This window comes from Eublepharis macularius, chromosome 11 (assembly GCF_028583425.1).
Source record: "Eublepharis macularius isolate TG4126 chromosome 11, MPM_Emac_v1.0, whole genome shotgun sequence".
NCBI lineage: Eukaryota > Metazoa > Chordata > Lepidosauria > Squamata > Eublepharidae > Eublepharis > Eublepharis macularius.
In genome coordinates this window covers 72,286,434-72,306,439 of record NC_072800.1, presented here as the reverse complement: position 1 = coordinate 72,306,439, position 20,006 = coordinate 72,286,434, and the positions used below count along the sequence as shown (strand labels likewise).

The 20,006-nt window shown below is 43.6% G+C and overlaps 1 protein-coding gene across 1 annotated transcript in view; it reads left to right on the top strand.

Annotated features, from left to right (window-relative positions):
- MAP3K8 (mitogen-activated protein kinase kinase kinase 8) overlaps nt 1-12,643 on the top strand; it is a 29,449-nt gene extending 16,806 nt beyond the window's left edge. The window contains exons 4-8 of the mRNA XM_054991544.1: nt 1,696-1,957; nt 4,377-4,483; nt 6,568-6,720; nt 8,321-8,567; nt 10,430-12,643. Of these exons, the coding sequence (XP_054847519.1) occupies nt 1,696-1,957; nt 4,377-4,483; nt 6,568-6,720; nt 8,321-8,567; nt 10,430-10,560 (900 nt within the window). The 3' untranslated portion in view covers nt 10,561-12,643. The remainder of the gene's footprint in view (nt 1-1,695; nt 1,958-4,376; nt 4,484-6,567; nt 6,721-8,320; nt 8,568-10,429) is intronic.
- Nucleotides 12,644-20,006: the final 7,363 nt, after the last annotated feature.

Sequence of the window (20,006 nt, the reverse complement as noted above, 5' to 3'; positions counted from 1 at the left end):
ACACTATATAATCTGCCTTGAGTCTCAGTGAGAAAGGCAGACTATAAATGACATACATACATACATACATACATACATACATACATACATACATACATACATACATACATACATTACAGTACCTGAGTCCAGTGGCACCTTGGAGACCAACAGGATATTCAGGGTATAAGCTTTTGAGAGTCAGGGCTCCTTTTTTTGGTAGTGTGTGAAGAAAGGAGCGCTGACGCTTGAAAACTTGCACCCTGAATATCTTGTTGGTCTCTAAGGTGCCATGCAAGACTCAAATCCTGCTGTTCTACCCCAGACCAACACAGCTGCCCACCTAAAACTGTAACCTGTAATTGTTTGACATCCTTCATGTGTATGGGTGCAATTGTTTAAGAGTTTCTACACTAGAGGGAGGTACTTATAGATACAAAACCTGAGTGATATTCTTTTAATCATACAGTTTTAATTCTTGGGATTTTATTAAAGATTTAGATACTTATTGGAGGGGTGGGGGTTGGCATTAGTCTTAGCACTTGTATGAAGAAGTTTTTTTTTTCTTTCAGCCTTTTTGGTTACCCAGTTTTTTGGGGGGGTTGAAGCCTGCCCTCTTTCTTTTTTTCTTTGCTATAGGCAGGTTGGTACAGCCTCCAGACTGGGAATTCTCTGCTTCTGTAATTTGCTATGCTTGTGTGAATAGCCAACTCTCTTTTGAAAACTGACCCTGGGTTGGAAGTGGGGGAGGTGTAGCAGTGATACATCTGGACACATCTTCCCACCCCACACTGACATGGACTGCAGTGGCCTTAGGAGGGTGTGTGATTCTGTTTGGGGTGCTTCAGCCGGCGGTAGAGGGTTCATGGGCCTCCAGTAAGTGGTAGGTATTTGTCCAGCAGGAAATGACATAGAAGGCTCCCAAGAATGGCTAAGAATCTTTGCCATCCTTTCTGTAAGAAGTACAGATTGGGCAGGGCCACAGCTTGGATACAGAAAGGCAGACCCTGACTCCATCCCCAAAATTTCATATCAAAATGTTTCCTGTTTGAAAGCAAAGCAGAACAAAACAAAAGCGTCCTAGGGCTTCTGGCAGTGACTTCAAAGGGCCAGTTGGTCACAGTACATTACATGTGCGAGCGACTAATTTTCGATGAGCTGTTAAGTATTATGATTAGGAAGTAAATATTTGGTATCTAATTAAGAGCAGGTTGGAGTGCTCCATGCAGCTTTGGCTGTGTGCACACCCTGCCCTTCCTTTAGGCTTTGTGCTAGTTATGCGGGCCCTCCTTGTTTGTGAGTCAGAGAACAGTAACGGCTCAGATCCCTCCAAATGCTCATTTGCTGTGGGGGATCTAAACATCATTACCCAAAGCAGAGCTTCTGTTATGTCAGAATTACATGTTTACACTATTCCAACAACCCCTTTTTGCCACTGGGGAAAAGGCAGTTCTTCCCTTAGTTATCATGTTTATAGAAACGTTGAGTGCAGTTTGTCAGCACCTCTTGGCTAGTGCCTGTGGCATCTTTTTTTTGATCAGTGGAACACTACCTTGCCCAAGCTACTTCGTCAACATTTGTTTTACAGTTTTAATTTGTTAACAATTCTCTTGACAGCTGACACCCCCCACTCACACATACACCATTTACACCATTCTACTGAAGCAGAAGAAATCTGGCTGTTTTACTTAGCCTATCTATATTTTGGCATCCTAGGTACCAGTGGAACAGTTTAAGCCATCCGATGTTGAAATTCAAGCCTGCTTCCGCCACGAGAACATTGCAGAGCTTTATGGAGCCATCTTGTGGGATGAGACAATCCATCTTTTCATGGAGGCAGGAGAAGGTGGCTCCGTCCTGGAGAAAGTGGAAAGCTGTGGACCGATGAGAGAATTTGAGATCATTTGGGTCACAAAGCATATCCTCAAAGGACTTGAGTTTCTTCACTCAAAGGGAGTTATACATCAAGATATAAAACGTAAGCTTGCGTTCACTTGTAAATAGCTTTCTCTTTGCTTATATACCTCATAAGAATGACATAATGTTGAAAACCTTCAGTTTAAAGATTGTCATTATGTCTGCATCTGGATGACCATCTGGGATTCCTCTGCAATATAGTCCATTACAGTGGAATAATAGTGCAGTCCTAAGGAAAGTCATACCCTTGTAAGCCCAGTGGATGTAGAAGGATAGAACTTTGTTTTGAATTGCAGTGTAAGTCCATTTTCCTGCCTGAATTTGTCATTCAGGACTGACTGTGGACTTGATATTTGAAGCTAAATGGACCAACCCTGATCATACGGTATTTTGGGGGGAAGAAGATTGCTCTCAAATAGTTCCAACTCTGGTTTTTACCCAGTGCCATTCACAAGGTCTTCTACTCTGAAAGCAATAGTATTTCAGGCTTTATAAAATCACTAGTTTAACTTGCATATCGGTAGTTTAGGAGCTGTATGCCTTTTTAAGTAGTGCGGTCCTGTGTATGTTCACTCATAAGTAAGTTCCACTATATTAAATGGACCTTCCCTGGGAGCATCTGAAACTCATGAGGATCAAGGAAGATACTTGTAGTTGCAAGAGTAGGGATATGTGCTTTGGGTTCGGGATTTTAACCTGAATCAGGCCCGATTCAGCAAGATTCAGTATTACCAAATCAGCCCCAGCATTGCTGAAGCGATTCGGTAATACTGAAGCAAAGCTTACCAAAGTGATTCAAAATGCTTCGGTAAGCTTCAGGTAGTGTGGCAGCACTCTTTCCCTTGCTGTTCCTTAAGGAACAGCAAGAGAAAAAGTGCTTCCCACCGGCATTTGTGCCTTTTTTTACCTGATGGGAGAGGGAAGGAGAGGGTTGGAGTGAGTGAGAAGGAGGAGGAGAGGGGGGGATCAGGGAAGGGAGAAGTGATTGAGAGTGGCTAATCCTTGCAGCAGCTCTCCTTCCAGTGATTCTCTGGAAGGAGAGTGCCTTTTTAAAAATGCTGCAGGGATTTAAATTAGAGGATAGGGGCATCTTCTTTGGGGGGGGATATAGAATGCCCCCCAAAGTCCAATTTCCCTGAAACTTGGAGGTCATGAGAAGACAGGTAGGAGTAGGTTCCCTGCAAATTTGGTGCATTTTACTTGCAAAATGCCACTCCCAGCCACCTAGAAAACCCCCTTGCTTTTCCCCATAATGGAGATTGGAGGTGGATAGGGTCACCTTTTGGGGGCGGGATATAGAATGGCCCCTTGAAGTCTAACCTCCCTGAAACTTGGGTGGTTGTGAGAAGAGAGTTAGGAGAAGATCCCCAGCAACTTTGGCATTTTTAAGTAAGAAAATGCTCCCCCAGGCCCCTGGAGAGCCGGGGATGGCATTTCCCATAGGAAACAATGGCTGCTTCAGGATTCAGGGTTTTTTGAATCTTTTTCCCACTTTGGTAAACCCAAAGCGGGAAACCCTAATCTTTTCTTGGTACACAGGAGGCTCACAAACAGGGGTCTTGTTTCTGTTTTGGTGGTATGTCCCCACCCCCTGCCCCCCAGCAAAATTTCTGAGCAGAAATTCTGTGGATGACACTTATTAGGGCATGCTTTAGCATTTCAGAGTGGTCAGGTTCTACATGCACTTTATCTCAGTAATTCTTACCTCAGCCTTATAAGGAAGGCCAATTTTAATTTTACAATATTACAGATAAGGGTCTGAGACAACTAGGAGAGCCATGAGGGGGAGCTGAGGCGGCAGAAGTTCAGGAGGGTGGCTCACCTTGCAGGCCCGGGAAGACATGTAAATCATGTAATTTGCTTTCATGTGATGTTTAGGTTCAGTCTCAGAGTTGTGAGGGGAGCACAGCAAGCAGGGGAGAAATATTAGCAACCCTACAGTGCAGTCCTATACAGAATTATATCTTCTGGCTCTTTTACCTAGAGGTCTGCAGCCCAGCCCGCGGCTTGTTCAAAGTCCTCTGGAGAAGTTCACAGCTAAAATCAAGATTTTAACCAGGGGCAGGGATCTTACATGTGAAATGCTTTGGAGGTGGAGAAAGTCTCATTTTTTAAAGCTACAGGCAGATAAGATAATTTTATCCCATTAGCGCTGATCCAAAATTTCTCGACTGCAGAGATGGTATTGGAAGAATAAATAAACAGCATTTCCCGTAATTTAATTTAAAATATTGTAATTGGTCTGTCTCCAGCTCATAGCAGTTTCTGGAAAGGATGGCAGGCACATTTTGAAAAAAGTATCCCTCAGGACTCAACTATAGTGTTATGGATCCCCTTTTCTTCTTGGCGTTGTGTATGTAGACTGAAAGCCAGCTATTTTTCTTGGCCTCTCTGGCCAAGTGGGATGTTCTCTCTGATTAAAGAGAATCTTCAAATGTTTCTCCTGGAGCCTAAACCCTCACTTACTTCTTTTGTTCTAGCAAGCAACATTGTTTTCATGTCTACCAAAGCGGTTCTGGTGGATTTCGGTCTCAGTGTTCAAATGACAGAAGACATCTACTATCCCAAAGACCTCCGAGGAACAGAGGTAATGATCCAGGTCTGAGAAGGAAGCCCTGCTGCTTTTCTTTTGTGCCACTGTAATTAAAGATGAATGGGAAAGAGCTGACCTTGGTACACTATCCACTGCAAGTTCTGATGCAAGCTCACATTCGTTTTGAGGGAGGTTAACCAGGAAGGCTTTCCAGTAGGTTGTTCCCTTCGAATGATAATACATCCTATGAGAATATAATTTCATAAAGACTGCCATATTGTGAAAAAGAGCTAATGCTGGTGATGGGACAGTCGGGTGGGAGCCTGCTTTACAGGTAGGCCCTGCCCTGCAGAGTGGCTTTTGCCATGAGTGGCATTTAAATCAGCCGATGGGCACCTAACCACACTTGTTGCTCCTTGTGAAGCATCAGTGTAGATTATACAGCTCGGTGGAATCTTTGCTTGGATCTGGAATACTGATAGAGGGAAAGTGAGGAATCGTCTTTGGCCTGTTGGCATTTTTCAGTGACCTCCAGATGGAAGCTGCAGTGGAACAGGGATGGAAAATAGGAGTGGGAGCTTACACCAGAGGCTGCAGTGTGTGTGGGATGAAACAGGTTATGGTTGGGAAGGAGCGCGTACTGATTCTAACCTTCACCATAATGACTATCCCACCCCTCATCCTCTCGTGTGGGGTGGACATAGTTTACAGTTAACTACATTCCAGCTGATCTTCAGGGAAGTGGATCCCCAAGTCGAAATTTGGAGGCATGCAGTTTTTTAAACTCAGGTTTCTGCAGCCATACAACGGTTAAAAAGTAAATGGCTGTTAAAAAGTAAAAGAGGGCCCAAATGGCCTCAGAAGGCTTCCATGGGGCGGGGGGAGAGGCTTCTTTCCGCCTCCCAAGCCATTTCTCTGTATCACAGTAGCAGAGGAGGAGTTTTTTTCCCTTTTTTACTGTTCCATGTGCACAGAATACTCCACACGGAGCAGGAAAAATGTGGGGAAACTCCCTCCCCTGCTATTTTGACGTGGCAAAATGGCTTGAGGTGGGAGGGGGAAGGCCCCCCCCATAGAGGCATTCGGAGGCCAGTTAGGGTCCCCTTATTTTTAACAGCTACTCCCCAAAGCTGCTGTGTAGCTGCAGGGAACCCAGATCCAGCTCTAAAAACCTGCCCATCTTGCTTGGCCCTCTTTGTCTGCAGAACTGTTCTGCAAGCATAAATACATGTGTTCTTAATTTGCTTATTGTCATTGGTGGACACACAGCGTAGGCTCTCTTGGTATGGGATTTCATTTTACATGCCCAAAACGAATCACCCTAAACTCAGTAAAATATTTTCTTTTTCCAGCTGAGATAAAAATGAGCCTGTATGAAAAGTCAGAGAGTCCTGTGCGGTTTCTTGCACATCAGTGACATCACTCCACTGGAACTGGCTTTCTGGGAAGGACTCTGCTGTACTTGCCTGCTTTATTTTTCCAGCCTCCCTCTGTCTCATGTGGGCTTCTATGTGAGACGTGGTAGTGCTGCGAAGCTGCAGGCACCATCCTTGTCCCAGCTGCGGAGTTGTCCGGATTAAAGAAAGGAAAGGGGCTCCTCCCTCGCCTATGAAGAAACTCTGGAGAGTCTGGGACTTTTCAGTCTAGAAAAAAGATGGCTATGGGAAGAAATGATAAAGGTTTATAAAACTGTGGGAAGTTTTTCTCCCTCTCCCATAATACTAGAACTTGTAGGTTCCCAATGAAATTGGGAAATAGATTCAGAACAGACAAAAGGAAATACTTCTTTCCTCAATCAAACTGTGGAATTCAATGCCAGGATTGGTAGTGATGGCTATGAGCATAGATAGCTTTAAAGGGGTTTTAAATGGATGTGCTGAGAGTCATCAGAGGCTCCTAGTCATGCTGTCTGAAGGAAATCTCAATATCCAGAGGCATCGAACTTTGGAATATCCGTGTCGGGAGGCAGAAGCAACGGAGGGCCTCAGCCTCTACGCCCTGTTTACCCTCCAGGGTAACTCTTTGGCCACTATGTGAAACAAGATGCTGAACTTGATGGACCGCGGGTCTAATCCAGCACACCCTTCTGATGTTCAGGCCTGAAACAGGCATTGATTTCCTCTGAATTCCATTTGCAGATTTACATGAGCCCAGAAGTGATTCTCTGTCGGGGCCACACTACCAAAGCTGACATCTACAGCCTGGGAGCGACCATTATTCACATGCAGACTGGAATCCCTCCCTGGGTGAATCGATACCCTCGTGCTGCGTACCCATCTTACCTTTATATAGTAAGCATCAAGTGATCAGCCAGCCTTTGTTTATTGGAATGTTTTTCAGTTTTGTAAGCCGTCTTGAGGTCGTTTTTGGAAGGTAGATGAGGGTTAAAAAGTAGGATGATACTCAAGGCCAAAGCAGTTGCAATAAAGGTTGTCTGTTTCCATCAGGTTGTGAAGGTAAATTGCATGTGTGTGTAACCCCCATTTGGATTGGAGCCACCAGGAGGAGAGAATGGGGGTTTAACCTGACAACCTTAGTTGATATTAGTAATAAAAACTGGGCTTCCTGCAATCTTACCAGTGTTTTAAAGGAGAAAATGTCCTTTAAAAACCTACCCCCCTTTAATAAAAATGCAGGGAGCTCAGTTCTGAGTAGCAAAACCAAACAAGAAGTAAAGAATTAAATCACTCTCCCTTTCCAAACTGCAGCTGCACATGTAGTTCACCTTTTTTCAGACTGACAGAGATCTGTGATCTTCATCACAGCAGTTCTCAGAGTTGGCAAAGTTGCCACTTCAGACAGTAGATAGGGGGTGTGTGTGTGTGTGACATGATTGCACATGTAAAACCAAATGTCAAGGCAATGGGTAGACACAGTCTAGACTAGCCTTTCCCTGGACCTCCAGTTCTGTGTGTGGAGGGATTTCTTTTTTAACTAAAGGAGCATTCAGATGTCTGAGTTCCTATCTGCAGTTTGGAGAGGTATGGCGTATACACATTTTGATCCTCTTAGTGCAAGCTTGACCTACCATGTGTGGATCTGCAGAGGAACCTGAAATGATGCTTACATTCCATGTCAGACCTTTTAGAATTGCTGTTGATTAAGCTTGGTAAACGTTCCACTGGTTTGTGGGTATATGAACAATATGAAGAAATGAGCAGATTTGTTTATGTCTGATGGGAGCAGAAAGGGATAAGAGGGAAATCACAAGTTGCAAAGTTCATGGGCAGAATGTGAACTTCTACAAAAGGATCTCTAATGTAATGAGTAAAAATGTGCCTATTTTGGTCTTTTCAAGTTGGTGATGTAAGGGATCTATCCCACTACAGTGTTAATGTTCAGATTTCCTCTGGGATTAGAAATAGAGCATCTTTTTTAAAAAGTTGTTTGCCATTTCTTCTTTTGATTTTTGCTCCAACTGGATTGTCTGTGCGACAAATCTAATATGCAAAGCATTTGCCATGAGCATTCTGGTGATTTGTGCTCATGAAACTCCATCACATGGCTGGGACTGTAAAATATGTCCCCAAGTTGTAGGAAGTCATCTACTCTGTCATGATGGATGGAACTCCTTCTTGGCTTCCAAAGTGGGTCAAGCTCTCACGGTTGCTTCGTAAAGCCATGCATTCACCTCGATTGCTGGAGTTTGGATTGCAGACCTTTGTATGAACTTGGTGCAGGTTTTCAGTTTGTCATTCAAAATGTGAAACTGGCTGGGCTTCCAGTTTTGCCATCACAGCAGCAGAGTGGCAATTTGCCAAGCCATGAGTCACCAGGGTGAGGAAATTCCTAGGGCAGTGACTGTGTAATAGAAAATATCCTCTCAAAACTCTGCTTTCTCTTCCCTTCTCTCGGTTAGCAGCCTCTTAAAACTGCTTTTATTTTTGATAGATACATAAGCAAGCACCGCCATTGGAAGACATTGCAGAAGACTGCAGCACGAACATAAGAAGGTTTCTGGAGGCCGCTCTGGAGAGGAACCCAAACCAAAGGCCTTCTGCTACAGAGCTGCTAAAGCATGAGGCTTTGCACCCGCCAAGGGAGGAACAGCCTCGGTGCCAGAGCCTGGACTCAGCCTTATTTGAAAGGAAAAGACTGCTGACCAGGAAGGAGCTGGAATTGCCAGAAAACATTGCTGGTAAATATGCCCCCCACCCATATTCCTACTTGGAGGTCTTCTCTGACTGCATATTGTATAAATCTCCTTTTTTTAAAGCAAGGTCGAAACTTGAAGGGCTTGAGGGCCTCCTGTTAAAATATATCTTTCAAAGTCTTGAGGAGATGAGGTCAGGCAACGATCACATTCAAGTATGTGGCAGGAATCCCATTGATTGCTCAACAAGATAAAGGCCTAGTTCATTCATGCCAGGAGAATGGGGTGGCAAAGACCTGAGGGGATAGAAGGGATTATACCACTTGAGACTAGACATAGTGCATTCTAGCATTCTTCCACATAAAAAACTTCAAACAAGTAGAAAATCGGCATAGCAGAGGAAGAATTCTACCTATTCTCTTTGCTTGCTTTCTGCACGTAGGGTATGTTCTAACATAGCCAAGTGTTCCGAAGTGTGATCCTCCTCTTGCAGTCTGGTGTGGTACAGCCTATTCTGTCACTTCATTCCTTTGCATATGTGAACTGAGTTTGTAGCAGTAGCCTGAGTTCCATTGTTCTTCTAGAATCTTTTTGATATTAAATGTTAATAGTCCTCCAGGAAGCATTCAGAAATCTGGACTTTCCAGAGTTGTGAAATAATTGTCTCTGGTACTTGGAGTGTTGGGTTGTTTTGTTAACGCTTTGAGGGGGGAAATGACAATTCAAAACAGAATTAAAACAAATGCCGCGTTATCAGTGGAATAGTATTTTGGGAGAGGAAAGCATTTCCCCCCCTCTGAGACCCATCCCAAAATTATCGTTGGTTAGGGGGCCTGTCTGCTTGTCAGTCCCTGTACCCTGGCATTTTTCTCTTGGCTTGTCAGAGCTACAGCCCTCATTGTGCCAGATGGTCTTTTAAATGTTAACTTGGAGCCTGACAGCTTGGGGAGGGAAAGAGATATGAGGATGTTTTGCCTGGTAATAATTGTATCTAAACTTGTATCAGCTTATAGCAAGAGTGAGCCATCTCCTGTCACGTGTATTCCTTTTCCCTTTCTTTCTTAGGATCCTTGTTCACTGAAGAGTTTTAAATTTAAACACAAGAGTACAGGGCCTCTGGACACAAATTACTTATAGGTTGGGTCCAGCCAATGTTTTTGTTCCATCTCACCCAATACATTCTCCCTTCACATATGGCTTTGGTCTGTGTTGATCCTGTGAACCCCAGCATAGATTTTTTAGTTGTCAAGGGCAATTCAAGGCTTTTTCAACCAGCTTTTTCACTTGTCCATTTTGACAAGTGAGAAAGCTGGTTGGATAGCATTCTATGCCTTAACTAGTAAGTGATCCTGCTTTATAAGTAACTTGATGAACCAGACCAAGGTCCACTCAATTCACTTAATTCTTTACATGAATTCCAGAAACTAGAAGCATTAAGTGGCTCACCATTAAGTAACCAGTGTTCCACCAATTATTGACATTTTGTTCTGGCTTATGGCATAGATAGCCAACCTGTGACCCCTGCCTCATTACCTGACTCTCCTATACCTTGCTGTTGCCTTACCTCAGCAGGATTGGAGGCAAAATCACACCAATATACATGCTCATATATGGACTGTAAAACACCAAAATAGCGCCATCTCAATACTTTGGAGTTGACTGACTGCTTGAAAGGCTGGGCATCACTGATTGATTTACAAAAATGAAGCATTCCTTTTTCTTCACTGTTGCTTTTATTGGCATCCCAGAATTGAGAAACAGAGATCTGTAGCCAAGTATTACAATTCATCCCTTTTGGAAAAAAAAAAGAGATTGATATATTATTTTTCTGAAAAATAAATTCATGACCATTTACTCAAAAATGTATAATATCTCACCAAAGTTCTCTCTGTAATCTTTCTTGACAGATTCTTCATCTCTTGGGATTTCTGAGGAATCAGAGCTGTTGAAGCGACAACGATCACTGTACATAGACTTTGGGGCATTAGCTGGCTATTTCAACATCGTCCAAGGATCAACGACCCTAGATTATGAATAAATACAGAGATCTCTTATGCCGGACTGAATTCTTCTAGATGGAAGAAGAGAGCATTGATCACTTGAAGAATTTTATAAAGACAGCAGAAGAAAGCAGTTATTTTTATCACTTGAAGGATTTTATAGAGCTAAATGTTTTATAAAGCTAAATGAAGATATAGTAAGCACTAACTTTTGATCTGGATAGCAAACAAACAATCAAAAACATAAGGTTACTCTTGGGAGTAAAATCTTGCTCTTTGGAGATTTGGCACAGACACATCGTGGGAATAATGTTCAGTGTGTGGAAGTTTAAAAATATATACATGTACTTTATGGGGTTTTTTTTAAAGTAAAAGACTTAAATGGAGATCAGCCTAACTAAGCTTGTGCCTTCCGTCCAACAGATGTTGCTTTAGGCCACACTGATCTCCTCTAATAATTATTGACGTGTATATGTAATTGGTTCAAGGGTTGTGTCTAAAAAGCATCTGCTTCTGGTAGCTATGTTGCTTATGTTGGAAGTAAGGTCTTAGAGATAACCCAGTTGTGATTCCTCTCTGTTGCAAGCTCTTCTTGAGTTATAGCATTGGATGAGTTTCTGTAAGTGGGCTTGAAACATTGTTAGTTGGGGTAAAGACCCTTCCATGTTTCTTTTTGGTTTGCCAGTTTGATGTATCTCAGTTGGGCCCAGAAGCAGCTCAGTGACCCACAAAACAGCATCACCTGAGCATCTTTGTTCATCTCCACCCAACCACCCACTTGTTTGGTTGATTGTTTTGGATACCAGGGAAGGCAACTCCCTGCCTTTTTTGAGAACCTTTATTTCCCCTCCCTTCAGTTCTTCAGTATTCTTCTCATGTTCTGTTGGTACTGTTCTTTTCATCTTCCAGTTTTTGGGCTGAGTGATAAAACCGAGCCTACCAGCTTGAGTAAATCATCAGAACAAAATAATAACCGATAATTTGTCCATTTGAGAATACTCAATTTTTTCCTTCTTACATTGAGGATAATTATGATAGTGTATTGACAATCGTGGTATATAGGCTAAGGAGCACTTTTGGAATTTTGAGGAAGGGCAGGGAGTGTCACCACAAAATGGCTGTCAGGAAGGACAATAAGCACATTAAGAAGTTGTCCGAAATGGGGACAGCTATTTCTGAATGGGTAGTCCCTGCATATCCTAGGGTGGTGTCTTCTGAAGTACATCATGCTCCAGTGCTGTGGAGGAAAGCCAGTATTGGCTCTCTGCTTTGGGGTAGAACAAGTGGGCACCAGGAAACAAATCGGCAGGCACCATGTTGGGCATCACTGGATGGGGAAATCCTGCAGAACTTTTGTGTGCCACAGTAAGGTTCTTTCACTGACTGGCTGAGTCCACAGACCACATCAGATTCATAGGATGGGAAATGAGCACAAAAAATTCATTGTAACTAGAGGTATTATGCTCAAAACTTGTATACTTTAGGCTGCTATCCAGAAACCACTTGAATTGGCATAGATGTATTTTAACTGAGCTGGCCCGCCTTGGATGCAATTTTCCGGAAAGTTTGCTTGTACAAGCTTCGCCAAAATGAATGGGAGCTGTACATGAGCATAAAATAAGTACAAGTATTCTAATTTAAGTGGTTTGAAGATCACAAAAAAATAGTAACTCTGTCAGTGTGAGGCATTTGAAGTATAATGTTTGTGTTAGAATACTGTGCAATGTTTGGGAATTTATGCCAGTTCTGATGGTGGGTTAAGCTTATAACTGTGGGACCACAGGTTTAAGATAAACATGTATTAGAATGTCATGAATGATAGATTATTTTATGTTCCTATGGAAACAGACTTCCTTTTCTCTTGAAGATGTTGTATACATTTAAAACATGATGTTTTGGATGGCAGTAAAACTGTTTCAAGAACATAGTGTTGTACATCCCATGGGATGAATATATAAACTTTTATATAAAAAAGCTTTTCAGTACTAAGGATTAATGTCTTTCTAAGCATATTATTTTTAAGGTGTCATACTATGTATGTTGTAAATAAAACTCTTCATAAAACAACATCCCTCTTTTAAAGTGGAAATGTAAGAATGTTTGTATACATAGTATGTTCTTTTTATTTAATATCTTCCAGTCCTATTTGCAAATAGCACTGGATTAACTATTTGAAGAAATAAATCAATGCACTTCTTGTGTAGTTTATGTCATTTCTTTGTGCACTCATGAACAGTTACATTACTGACTTGTTTGATAGTTACTTTTTATATTTTCCATTATGAAATTCTTTCCAAGAATTCTAGAAACCAGGAAGCATTCAATGGCTCATCAGAAATTGGCCAGTGGTCCAGCAATGACTGACCTTTTGTTCTGCCTTACAGCATAAATAAGTGGTATGCGTGGGGTGGTATATATAAAGTTCCCAGGAGATCTCTTATCTATGTACTGACCAGATGCTTAGCTTCAGCAACATTGTTGGATCATGAATCTTGCAATCATACTTTTGGCCCTAATGGGTCTCATATTGATTTCAGTTGGTCATTTCCAAGTAAGTGTGCATGGGATTGTAGTCCAGACTGGAGGAAACTGATACAGAACCTTTTTCCTTTGGGTTTTTCACGGTCTCCTTTTTCATTATGAATTATTCTTATCCATTTCAAAGTGCTTAGAAGGACAACCCCTACAAGTAGTCTTACTTTATACAACTACATACAAGAGTAATAACATATGATTTATATACCGCCCTTCAGGACAACGCCACTCAGAGTGGTTTACAAAGTGTGTTGTTGTTATCCTCATGACAATTACCCTGTGAGGTGGGTGGGGCTGAGAGAGCTCTGGCCTTTTCTTGCCTTTTCATTGTTTAGGATTGTTTAGGATTAAAGTGAGAAAGAAAGGAGGGAGTGATGATCAGGAATCAGCTACATAGAATTGTACAGGAGAGAGAATTTCAGGAGAGGCAGCTTCTCAGATCTTGTCTGAGAGGAAATGTCTGAAATCTGTTCTCCTGACAGAAAAATTAGTGAGGATTAGAATGTTCACACAGGTGGACAATAATGAAAAATAATAATAACAGCATTTTAGGACAACTTAATGTCCACTCAGAGCGGTTTACAAAGTATCATTATCCCTACAACAATCACCCTGTGAGATAGGTGGAGCTGAGAGAGCTCTGAACCGCTGTGACTGACCCAAGGTCAGCTGGCTTCTAGTGGAGGAGTGCGGAATCAAACCTAGTTCTCCAGATTAGAGTCCTGCCGCTCTTAACCACTACACCAAAAGTGTCTTGAAATTCTGTTGCATATCGGCCGTCTCCTTTGGTGTCCTAACGGGGCTACCTTGTTTATGAAGGAAAATTTTTCTTGAGGCACATTCCTCTGACCTTTTAAAATGACGTATGTCTAGTTCTATGCAGGCATGCCCATCACATGTGCCTGGGCAAAACGTGCATTGCACACATACTTTGTATGGACACAGCTACCTCAAGTGAGGCTTAATGTACAGTCATGAAGTCAATTTTCCCTCACTCTTTGCATGCACAGGACTGTAGGATTGAAGCAAGCCTGTTTGCTGCAGTCAAAAAACAGTCTAGAGATTTGCTGAGAGCATCTAGATTGTACCGCATTACAAGGAGGGAAGGGACAGGAAAAATTTGTAGATCCTATCAGAAGTGCTTGTGACAAAATGATAGCTGCAGATGAGTCCAAAGAGCTCACATTATAAGATAACAAAACATCCAGGCTGTTTCAGGGCAAAATGTCTTCTCAGCTTCAAATCAATTCAGCATATGAGTGTAAATCAAAATTCACCCACTAAGTTATTGGGAAAGTTATTGGACTTCTGGCTCAAGTTTGTCCTTCCAAACATGACTTTGTTATGTAAGTCCAGTATCTCTGTGGGCAATGTGTAGTGTATCAGATCAAGAAGACTATATCGGGTTAGATTCCGTGGTGCATCAGCAGAAGGCACTGATGGTTGCAGATTGTTCTGATTTTTCCTTCCTCCCAGCAAGCTGTTTGCAACCCTGGGAAGTTTATTCCCAAGGACTCACATGGAGGAACAGCCATGTGCGTTAGTGGACAGCACTGAGGAGGGCAAAGGGGGAAAATCATTCCCTTTCCTTGACAGAAGATGAAGAAAGAAGTGGTTCCTCCATTTCCTCCTCATCCCTTGTGGCTGTTACTCCACATGGGCCCCACACCCAGAGAATAAACTTTCCCAGGGTTAGAAGGTTGCTCGGTGGGAGTTGAGGATGGGAAAGCAGAGAAGAGTCACAGTCCTTGCAATGAATCCAATCCATTACTCCTTCTTGCAGAAACAATAAAGGAACTGATCCTTATAAGTCGTGTATATGTGCTGGACCAGAATCAACTGGTCATATGAAGCCACTTTGTGCTGAGTTGGACCATTAGTCTGTCTAGTGCAGAACTCTAACTCGCACTGGCTCAGGGCCGGCTCCAGCGTCACCGGCACCTGAGGCAGCTTAATGCTGCCTCTGTGCGCATGTGTGTGCACGTGCGCACGTGCACCGGACTGCGTGATGACATCACTGTGTGTGATGTCATCATGCAGGGGCTGGTGCATGCACGGGGGGGCCTTCCAGCCCTCCCGTTCAGTTGCTCTGTGGGCCAGGCACAGCCAGCCGCCCTGGCCGCCAGCTGCGCCTGGCCCGCAGAGCAACTGGGAGGCTGCCCACTCAGTTGCCCCACGCTGCCGCCACCAGCACACGCTCCTGGCTGGCGGTGGTGGCAGCAGCTCCGTGGCGTGCGCCCCTGCCCCCGGGATGGCATCCCTCTGGCACCTTAGCGCCCTGAAGCGGTGGCCTCACCGGCCGCAATGGGCAGGCCGGCCCTGCACTGGCTCCTCTTGATCTTTCTCAGCTTTGCTATGAGAGACTATTTGGAGATGCTAGAGAATGAAGCGAAGTGCATGATACTGAGCATGTGCTCATCTTCTGGGAAGCCATGTGGCCCCATCCATGTTTTGTTTGAGGAAGAAGCTCCTGAAGATTTGCAATTTTTATTTCTTGTAGTTTGTTCTTGAAGACTTTCATTTCTCCCCACTCTGTTTGCTCCAGTTACTTCTCTAATGCAAATCCAATGCAACTGCTGTATGTGTGGGTGATTAACAAACAAGAAAAAAAATAGAGGCAGGAGTTCCTTCTAACAGACAATTTTCTTTGATGAAGTGGAAGATTCTGTACAAATGTGCAGCACTGCACATATTTGCTGAACTATCAGTGATAAGTCAAATGCATGCCAAAACACTAGGCGTGAGACTCTCTGTGACCTAACCGCATCTCTCCTGAGGCAGCACAGAATGAACTACAACATGCGTAGATGCAGACCCAAGGCAGAACATTATAAACCAGAGTTCCCTCAAGTAGATAATGGAGATCCGCTTGAAAGATAACTGGTAGCCAGTCAAATAACATTTTGAAAATAATGACCTGCTCTTTAACTGATATGCAGGCTGGGTTCCACTTGCAGAGACATTGCTTGCAGTTAGGGTTGCCAGCCTCCAGGTGGTGGCTGGAGATTTCCCAGAATTATACCTGATCTCCAGACCATAAAGATCAGTTCCCTGGCGAAAATGGCTGCTTTGGAGGGTGGACTCTCTGATATTATACCCTGCTTAAAGTTCGTCCCCTCCCCAAACTCCGCCTTCTCCAGGATCCTCCCCACAAATCTTCAGGAATGTCCCAACCTGGAGATTGTAACCAAGGCTTTTTTTCTGGGAAAAGAGGTGATGGAACTCAGTGGGTTGCTCTCGGAGAAAATGGTCACATGGCTGGTGGCCCCACCCCCTTATCTCCAGACAGAGGGAAGTTTAGATTGCCCTCCGTGCCACCAAGCAGCGCGGAGGGCAATCTCAACTCACCTCTGCCTGGAGATCAGGGGGCGGAGCCACCATCCATGTGACCATTTTCAAGAGGTTCCGGAACTCTGTTCCACTGCGTTCCAGCTGAAAAAAAGCCCTGATTGTAACCCTATGGGCAGTGCCACACCAAGAAGCCTTGTAGAAATTGATTTACTACATTTTAATCCTGCCCTCCCTTCAACATCAGCCCCCTCTTCCATTTTACCCTTACGGGGTTAAGTTAAGCTGAGAAAGTATGATTGGCCTAAGGTCACCCAGTAAGCTTCGTGGAAGAGTGAGAATTTGAACTTAGTTCTCCCAGATCATAATCCAACACTTTAACCGCCATACCAAGTGTAACTCTGTTTAGGTTTGTATTGTTGAGGTCTTAACTAGAGATGGGCATGAACAGCAATAGGAACTAAAAAAAGCCACGAACAGCCCAATCAGCTGTTTGCAAACAAGCTGTTCGTGAGGCCCCATTCTAAACAAACAGGTGGTTGTTGCAAGTCTCATTCCTTGCTGTTCATCAAGCCAGACAATCTGGCACCTGCAATCAATTCCCTTGGCAACCGGAGGCAGGGACTGCCTGAACTCTGTCTGAATTCCTGCTGTTGCCCTGGAAACCCCAATCCAAGCCCAATTTAGCTTGATAGGCAGGTCTTCCTTTCAAGTGTGGAGCTCCAAATTTGTTACAAGGAAGCAAAAAGCAGGAGGGAGGGGGGCTCCCAGCTTTGGTTTTGCAGACAGTGGAGAGAGAGAGAGACAGTTGTTGTTGGCATTTTGAGAGACAGGAAAAGTGCATTGGAGCTTGAATTTTCTTTACGTGTGGTGGGATAGGGATCTACCTCTTCAAGTTCCAGGGCTGCTGCCAGGCTCTGAGCCAAGCTATTATTTATTACTGGTACCTTTCCTGCTGCCTGCTCAGGTAGGGTTTCTGGGAGTGGTGTGGTAGGGATCTCGATGGCTGGAGGAGAGCCTGCTGGCCCCCACAAACAACGAACATGTTTGTGAACAGGTCATGTTCGTCAATGTTCGTTGTTCATAGATGGCAACGAACAACGAACACCATGTTCATTTTTTTTCTGTTCATGCCCATGTCTAGTCTTAACTTTCAATGAATCATTCCTGAATGTGTGAACTGCATTCACTAAAGTTTGAAGTAACACAAAATTATGCTTGAAGGCAAAATGACGCTTGAAGAAACATAGCAGGATTTGAATCCAGTGGCACTTTTGAGACCTACAAGATTTTTAGGGTATAAACTCTTGAGAGATGTGTATACCCTAAAAATCTTGTTGGTCTCTAGGGTGCCACTGGACTCAAATCCTGCTGTTCTACTGCAGTCCAACACGGCTCCCTACCTGAAACTATGGCCGTCTTCACACTACCAACCTGCTTCCGTAACGCTGCAAAACGTTGTGCAAAAAACGCAGAAGATACAATGTCGCACAAAACTCTCGCAAGAAGACGCTATCTTCCGTGTTTTTTGCACGACATTTCGCAACGTTACGGAAGCAGGTTGGTAGTGTGAAAACGGCCTAGGTAACCAGCATACAACCATTTTGGAAATGAGGGAGGGTGATTTTTGTTCCCGGCCTGTGGTTGCTCCCAGCTTGTGGCAAATTATTGACGGCCACTGTAGCCTCTTCCATGTAATGGGAGCAATGGTGTACCAAATGTTAACTCCTGGTCATGGTGAATGGGTCACATGGCCTATTTGCCACAACCAGGCAGCTTCCAGGAGCAGCTATGTGCAAAAGGCCCTTCAAAAAGTATTACAGCCCTCTAAACCTCAGGCCAGTTACTGATTTTTTATAATATGATTCTCATTAAAAACTTCTCATTTTTAATAGGATATCAGAGAAGACCAAAGCAACAGGACAAGCATTGTTATATGAGATACTTTAACAGACAAATAAATACACATAGACCCAAAATTGTCTGTTTGGGGAAAGGGAACTGGGAGGCATTTGAGGGTTATCTTTTATAAACACAAGGAAATTTATACACAGCATTCAGGTCTATCTTGGTCTTGTGAGAGATGCAGTTGATATGAGAGTTTTTCCATAATCATTAGATCCCAAAGTTTTGTAAACCAAGTTTGAACAAAAGGAAACAATATGTAATTGTTTGGTCCCAACCAATGCAATCCTAAGCAAAGTTACACCCACCAAAGCCTATTGACTTCAATGGATTTAGAACAGTAGAACTCTGCCAAGGACTACACTGTTACTAAATGATCTTGCAAGAGTGAAGTAAAGCAATTTGTGGCATGCATGCCACAAGTAAAATGAAACTTGCTAAGATGTTAATATTTCAGGAGTCTTCCATTGTGTCAAATTATGCTGTTTCCAAAAGGTAGCAGCTTGGGTGATTCCCATCACATATGGAGCAAAGCACCTTTCCAATCTCTGTTGTGTTGTCAGCACAACAGAAATGTATGTACTTTAAATGTTTATTAAGAGAACTTTCCTACAAGGCCTGGACAAAGTTGGAATGCATAAAGAAACAAAGACTGAGCCAAACTACAGCATATATTCCCTGGACCCAACTTGCTTTCCCTGTAGCTGCACAGCATCTAAGGGGAATGCCATTTTTAAAATCTGCAGGAGCCTGATTGGCTTGGGACTGTGGCACAGCGGGAGGAAGGGCCCCTGCCTTCCTCCATGTTGTCCCCCCTCCCTGAGCTGAAATGTCCTTGGGGTAAGTTATTTGCATAGCTTTGGAGCTATAGCCAAAGTTCTGCAATTAGCTCCCCCTGGAGCTGTTTTAACTCAGGAGAATGAAGTGAGGATGGAGTGCAAGAGTAGAGTTGCCAGGTCCAGGTTGGGAAATTCCTGGAGATTTTGGGAGTGGAGCCTGGAAAGAGTGGAGCTTGGGGAAGGGAGGGGCCTCAATGGGGCATAATGCCATAGCATCCACCCTCCAAAGCAGCCATTTTCTCCAGGGGAACTGATCTCTGTAGCCTGGAGATCAGTTGTAATTCCAAGAGCTCTCCAGCTACCACCTGGAGGCTGGCAACCCTTTGCAAGAGGTGGGGTGCAGGATCCCACCCACCTCCCATTCAGCAGTGGAAATCCTGCAGGCTTTAAAAAGGAGGTTCCCTGCAGCTGCTGTGAGGCTGTGAGAAGAGCAATACATTTAAAATGTATCACCTTAATAAATTCCTAATCAAGGGCCTAGCTTCTCCTAATGTCTGAGCACCTGAGATTAATTACAGACAGACTGAAAACAGTCTGTGTCTGTTGCTGTCATGGTTCAGCAGCTCTTAAAACTGCTATGACAAGCAATTCCCACAATCCCTAAAACACTTCCCAGAGAAATTTTGTATATAATAAACAGAATTTCATAGGGCTGAAGTACCACCTCTATGAAATTCTCTTTAACATTGTAGAGAACATTGCAGAGAATTTCCTTCACCTTGCAGTAAATTGATATGGAGAGGCCTTACAAAAAACAAAACAACAACAAAAGCCTGCATTCCGTTCTTCTTGCTGGCTTTCAGCTCCGAATGCTACTTCCCAAACAGAAGCATAACCTGGGTGACCCAGTCTAAGCTGCCACGAGTTCTTTCCGGGAGGACTGACATCAGCCCTGAGTGAGCCATGAATGACACAGA